We start from the raw sequence: 6,327 nt of genomic DNA, 5'->3' as shown, positions 1-6,327 counted from the left end.
ATTAGTTTTCAAGGAACCAACTTAGGGAAAACGTATTGGTTGTGGATAGTGATGCATTGTGATTTTAGGATCATTGCTATTATGCAAATTGAAATAACTTGGATAATGTGATTGAGTTGTTATATATTCTAAAGCTGTCCATTTCAAGGAGAAACAAGGATTGGTTCACATAGATGATAAAAATCCAAATTAGATGAGAGGCATTCACATGTGATTGATAAAGAAGCAACCATATTCGCTAAACCAATGTATGCTTTACAGTGCCAACCCTAGAGTTTGATATCTTCAATAACTCCATAAGGAACTTTTGCTCTTCATCTTTACTATATGGTGATGTATTTTGCTTTACTCTTATGGTACATATTCATGACATAATAAAACAAGTTTGGGCTTTATTTATCATTTATAGGCAGCCATAACTTTGAGTGTAAATACCATACATCATATCCCCATAGGTTCTTTAGAATTTTGCTGAGTTTTTAAGGGTGTGTTAGGTATCTCGTTAGCAAAATGACATTGATTTTATGGGATTATGACGTTGATTTTATGGGATTATGACATTGATGCAGGCATGCATCTTTATAGTATATCAAAATAAATGATACCAAGATATCTGCATTAAATTGTTTTCAACTAATATGACTGAATTTGCAAAACACTATGGTTTAATTTGTCATGCATGCTTGCATTGAGGTAATACTTAAGTTGTTTTTAAGTTAATCATTTAGTATCTCTAATGATTTAGTAATTGAATTTAACATCAAAAACAGATTCACACAGTTATGATGGATAAGAGTTGGATTGAGAAACCAATTAGATCAAAGGAGTTCTTGGATGGGGTGGTGCAATTTTTGGATTTCGCCTTTTCAAATGTACCTATAAATGATCAAATTCCATGTCCTTGTATTACATGTGGATTTCTTAAAATGGGTAATAGAATTGAAGTGTTTAGTCATCTACTTCAAAAAGGGTTTCCCAGAAAGTACACATTTTGGTACATGCATGGGGAAAAGCATGTGCAAGATAATGTTGAAACTATAGCCCAACCACAAGAAGAGTGGGTTAGACAATATCCAATGCAGGATATGTTAGATGATGTTTTTGGCATCTTTGATGATAGTGGAATTCAAGATTCCGGCCACTCAAATATACCAAATGATGACCAACCTAGGGGTGATGCAAGTAAAGTCCAACAAGAAAAAATAAAAGAGCAATTAGGTGATGGAAATGAAGAATTGTACCCTGGTTGTAAAAAATATAGTAAAATATCATTCATTGTTCTATTGTATCATATAAAAGTCTTATGTAGTGCAACTGACAAAACATTTTCTATGATCATTGATCTTTTAAATGATGCTTTTCCCCATGCTAAACTCCCAGCATCTTTATACGAGGCAAAAAAGTTGATTAAGAAGTTAGGTTTAAGCTATGAAAAGATTCATGCATGTCCGAACAATTGCATGTTATATTGGGGTTCATTGGAAGACAAGAAGAGAGATAATTGTAAGATTTGCAATGCATCTAGGTGGAAATCTAATGGAAATATTAGTGGTGCAAATGATATAGTGGTTGGCCAAAATAAAAAATATATACCAGCAAAGGTCTTACGGTACTTCCCACTTATACCAAGATTGCAAAGACTATACATGTGTTCTAAAACTGCAGAGCTTTTGAAATGGCATGGAAGGAGTTTGACAAAATGTATCCGGACTTTGCTTTAGATTCTCGTAATATACGGCTTGCATTAGCTACAGATGGTTTCAATCCATTTGGAACTTTAAGTTCTAATAATAGCATTTGGCCTGTGATGTTGTATGCTTACAATTATCCTCCATGGTACTGTATGAAGCAAACTTCTCTCATAATGTCGATGATAATTCCTGGTCCTAAGATGCCTGGCAATAGTATTGATGTTTACTTGCAGCCCCTAGTTTCAGAGTTACAAAAATTGTGGAAAGGAGTGGAAGCTTATGATTCCTCTACAAAAGAATCATTTCAAATGCGTGCATCATTGTTTTGTACTATTAGTGACTTCCCAGGTCTAGACAACTTATCTGGATGGAACACTCATACATCACTTGCTTGTCCATCATGTAATTTTGATACAGAGTCTAAATGGCTAAAGTTTGGCGGAAAATATTGCTTCATGGGACATCGTCGATATTTACCACTAGATCATAATTGAAACTCTTCAGGAGAAATTGAAACTCGAAAAATGCAAGCAATTCAGGTTTGGCATTTGGAAAAAACTAAAAAAGTTATTGTGGAACTCAATGGTTATGGACAAGGCAATGACAATGGCTCAAACTTACTTGTGAGGTTTCTTGGTAAACTAGCTCAAAACTCAACAATTTGTCCTATTTATGTTAAAAGATGGGATTGGATGTCAAAGGATAATAGATACCAACAATGGAAATATATTGAGGTAATTATTTAAAAAATTTGCAATTTTAATAATTTTTTCCTATTGTCATTGAAAATTGACTAGCGTATTTAATAATGTGTGAAGGAAAATTTTGAGTTTGATTATGTTGCTGGAGTCAAATGGGCTATGAGTACTCTAGGTGAAAGATGGAGGGCCTATAAATATAGGTTAAGGTGTAAGTATTTCTATCCTAATAAAAGTAAGGAAGACATACTTGCTAATCCTCCTCCAGGTTTAGATTGTGCTGATTGGACTGCATTTGTGCATCATTATAAGGAGGATAAGATGAAGGTAAACATTATGTTGTGAAGTATTTAATTTCTCCAAGACTTGTATTTTTTTAATATAATGACTACAATGTTTGGCAATTGTAGAAACAAAGTTTGGCGAACACTAGAAGTCGCAAAAATCTTAAAGTTTCCCATGCTGGTGGTAGTATGAGCAATGCAAGGAGAGGTCGTCAAATGGTAAGTTGTCCTAGGTAATTGTATTATTGTAAAGAATGAAGTTTTGTGAATGTAAAAACTTATGTTTCATTGGTTGTGTTAGGAGCTAAAATTGCAAAGACCTGTATGTCGTGGTGAGGTTGTTTTGTCAACTTTATTGAAGAAGGATGGAAGCTATGTAAGCGAAGAAGGAAAAACTCTAGCTGTAAGTAATTTAAAGTCTTTTCATACATGATGTGTTACATATGTCCTAAAAAGTGTATCATTTTTAGAACCATTTCCTAAGTTGTGAAATGGATAATGGTATGCAGTTAGTTAGGTAGGCAAACGCATAATATCATTTTGTCCTTTCTGATTCTATTGATGCAATTTTCCATTATAGGTTACTGCCATGCAATTTGCATTTTGCCACTATATAAATTATTAATTTCTTGTTATTTAATAGGATAAAATATCAGAGCATTTACCTCAAGATCAAGAAAATGTCACTACTTCAGGTGTTTCATCAAAGGTATTTGCTCATCCTAATGATGCAATTGGAAAAGCATATGGAGCTGAACATTCAGGTCGAGTGCATGGTTTGGGCACTGGTATTTGTCCCTCCAGTGTTTTTGGAACGTCTAGACATTTTACTGGTTTTTTGAATTCTAGTGGCTCTAGTCAACATGTTGAAGACTTGAAGAAATATGTACAAACTTTAGAAGTAAAACTATCAGGGTATGAAGAGACCAAGGAGCAACTTGCACATACTCAGAATCGTTTGGCTACTCTTGAGAAGTTTCTAGTCGAAAAATTTGGTAGTGAGTTAACCACTTTCGCTCGTGATGTTCCACCATCTTAGATATGGTTTCTTAAAATTCATGAACTTATATGATCATAACATTTTGCATTTTGTGTTTATCAGCATTTTTGAATGTTAAACATTTGGTAATTGTATAAGATTCAATTTTATTATTATTAGCTAGCAAATATTTAATTTTATTATAAATTTACCATTATATTATTGAAAATAAAGATTGTGAGACAATGATACATTGGGATCATGAGAGGAGTATGTACGAAAGTAACTTTAAATAAATTTAATTAGCCACGGATGTATTGTGGAAAAATAAGCAACTTAGCCACGGTTGTGGTGTGGCAAAATCAGAAACTTAGCCACGGTTCGACTGTAGCTGAATTAAACAGACTGTGGCTAAATAGATGTTACCACATTTCACAGAAGTGTAGCGAAATAACATAATGACCGTGGCTAATTTTTAGCAACACCATTCCTTGCCACAACGACATTAAGTGTGGCCACTCAATCTAGCTACGGTTTTTCCCCACTTTAGCCACGGTTTCAACCGTGGCTAACAGGAAGTTTTATTGTAGTGACTCTATCTAACTCGAGTTTGACTTGTTTATTTAACGAGCTCAATTTTTAGCTCAAGTTTGGCTCAATTGGTTCATGGACCAAATTTATCGAGTTAAATAACGAATTGAGTTTCAGACGAATACCAAGTTGGTTCGGTTCATTGTCAGTCCTAGTTGCAAATAATGGATAGTCGACTATTCTTAAGTGTAGTACTTGAAATTATCATGAAATCTTTTAAAATGAAATGATTATGACCTATCGGGTTCTTCAAAAAAGACCCCAAAACCTTAAAAAATTATATAAAATACTCTAATTAGTATGATATTCGCATTAACGTATCACACAACTTATTAAGTATTTCTATAATAAATATTTAACACTGTTGTTCTCTAAATTGTTAAAATTGTAAGACATAAAATATGGAAAATAATTATGTTAAGTACAATATAAGATTGTTTTCCTTTTTATACTTAATAATAAAAATGTTATCACATTACATTTAAAAAATAAAAATGTAATATCATATTATTTTTGTTTTTTATACATTTTCCTCTTAGCACCACAAATGTTCACCCATAAAATATATGCATTAGAATTTGTTTAGTACTATCAATGGTGTTTTTACCTTTTTGGGCAGGAAATTAATCTCTTTCGGAATTTGTGACTGTCCCTCCCAATATATGTCGCTCACAGAAATCGAACTATCAATCTTAGTGATCTAATATAATCTTACACTACTAAACCAACGCCTTGTTTATAAATATTGGAATTAAAACTTTGATAGCATCATGCATTGTTTCCTCTTAAAAGAACCTGTCATAAAAAATTAATAATTCATTCCAAGGGTAATGTCGGTTTTATTTTTAGGGGATACATGGCATTTCCTTAAACCTTGGTGCTAAATTGTTAGCATAAAATTTTATCTATTAAGGAAATAAATAGCATATATAATAGAAACACATCTTCTATTCTACAATTTATATCATTTTACATGTCATTAATTATGATTAGTAAAAAATACTTAATAATTAAACTTTTAACTTAAATATATTTTTTGTCATCAATTACAATTGATGATAAATAAATCAGAGTAACATAAATTGTGAGACATGAGTCATCAATAATCTCACTTAGCCTTTGTCTTAGCTCATTTTGGCCTTATCATGGCCACCATTAACTATTATTATTCCCCAAATAATTGTACATGCACCCTTTGTTGGAGAAATATCTCCATCCGAAATCCATAGAGTGAACACGGAAGTCCTTATGACCATGGCTTTGTTCCCACAACCAAATGTGTATGCCCATACATACGCCCAAATGGAACATCCATGGTCCAGACCGAAGAAACCCCAAATGAGTTCATGGTGAAGATGAATAACATACATTGTTGAGCCATTTCCGGAATCTCGAAGGTATGAGGGTGAGATGACCTTTCAGATGATAGAGCGCCGAATGGTTTTCCTTAGTTTCTCTTTAGAGGGGAATGAGAGAATGTGCCTTAGTTTTTTGAGTGTGTTGTTTTTGTGTGTTGATGAGGAGAGGCTTATCCTTATGCCTTATGTGCCTTATGGATGAGTGGATGTTAAGTGCCAAAAATTAGTAAAATTGTACATGATTTGTGGGGCACTTAGTATGCATTTATGTTATAATTGTATACAATTCCTGATAACTTAGTTAATTTTGCTCTATTTAGGAATTTATTGCGTTTTTGTTGTTTCAGGTTAATAAATAAAGAAAAGAGGAGAAGAAAAGAAGAAGGATGAAGATTCTGAATAGTGCATGTCTCGCCTAAGCGAGGAAAGAGTCGCTCAAGCGACAACTAAGAGAAAAAGCAACAAAATACCTGATGCTTCTCGCTCAAGCGACGGATCTTCGCTCAAGCGAGGTGTCCTAGCTCAAGCGAGGTAGTGGGCGATAATTCACCAATTGCTTCTGTTGTTCGTCGCTCAAGCGAAGAACACCTCGCCCAAGCGAGGTGCTCAAGCCTGGGAATCTCTTGGATCCTCGCCCAAGCGAGAATCTCTAGCTTGGGCGAGAGTATGGAAGTTGGAGATAGAAGTAGCAGTTTCATAATGGAAAAGTCATTCATTCATCGGTGA

At 33.8% G+C, this 6,327-nt stretch overlaps 2 protein-coding genes across 2 annotated transcripts; both read left to right on the top strand.

The window, feature by feature from the left end:
• On the top strand, positions 786-2,185 carry LOC109356204. The gene is made up of 2 exons (XM_019599537.1): positions 786-1,609; positions 1,666-2,185. The coding sequence occupies exons 1-2, from the start codon at positions 786-788 to the stop codon at positions 2,183-2,185; spliced, it is 1,344 nt and encodes a 447-aa protein (XP_019455082.1).
• LOC109356424 lies at positions 2,194-3,792 on the top strand. The gene is made up of 5 exons (XM_019599747.1): positions 2,194-2,425; positions 2,510-2,716; positions 2,800-2,892; positions 2,975-3,076; positions 3,317-3,792. The coding sequence occupies exons 1-5, from the start codon at positions 2,216-2,218 to the stop codon at positions 3,710-3,712; spliced, it is 1,008 nt and encodes a 335-aa protein (XP_019455292.1). The 5' UTR covers positions 2,194-2,215; the 3' UTR covers positions 3,713-3,792.

The sequence above is a fragment of the Lupinus angustifolius genome, chromosome LG09 (assembly GCF_001865875.1).
Source record: "Lupinus angustifolius cultivar Tanjil chromosome LG09, LupAngTanjil_v1.0, whole genome shotgun sequence".
NCBI lineage: Eukaryota > Viridiplantae > Streptophyta > Magnoliopsida > Fabales > Fabaceae > Lupinus > Lupinus angustifolius.
This window is presented reverse-complemented; position numbering and strand designations above follow the sequence as displayed.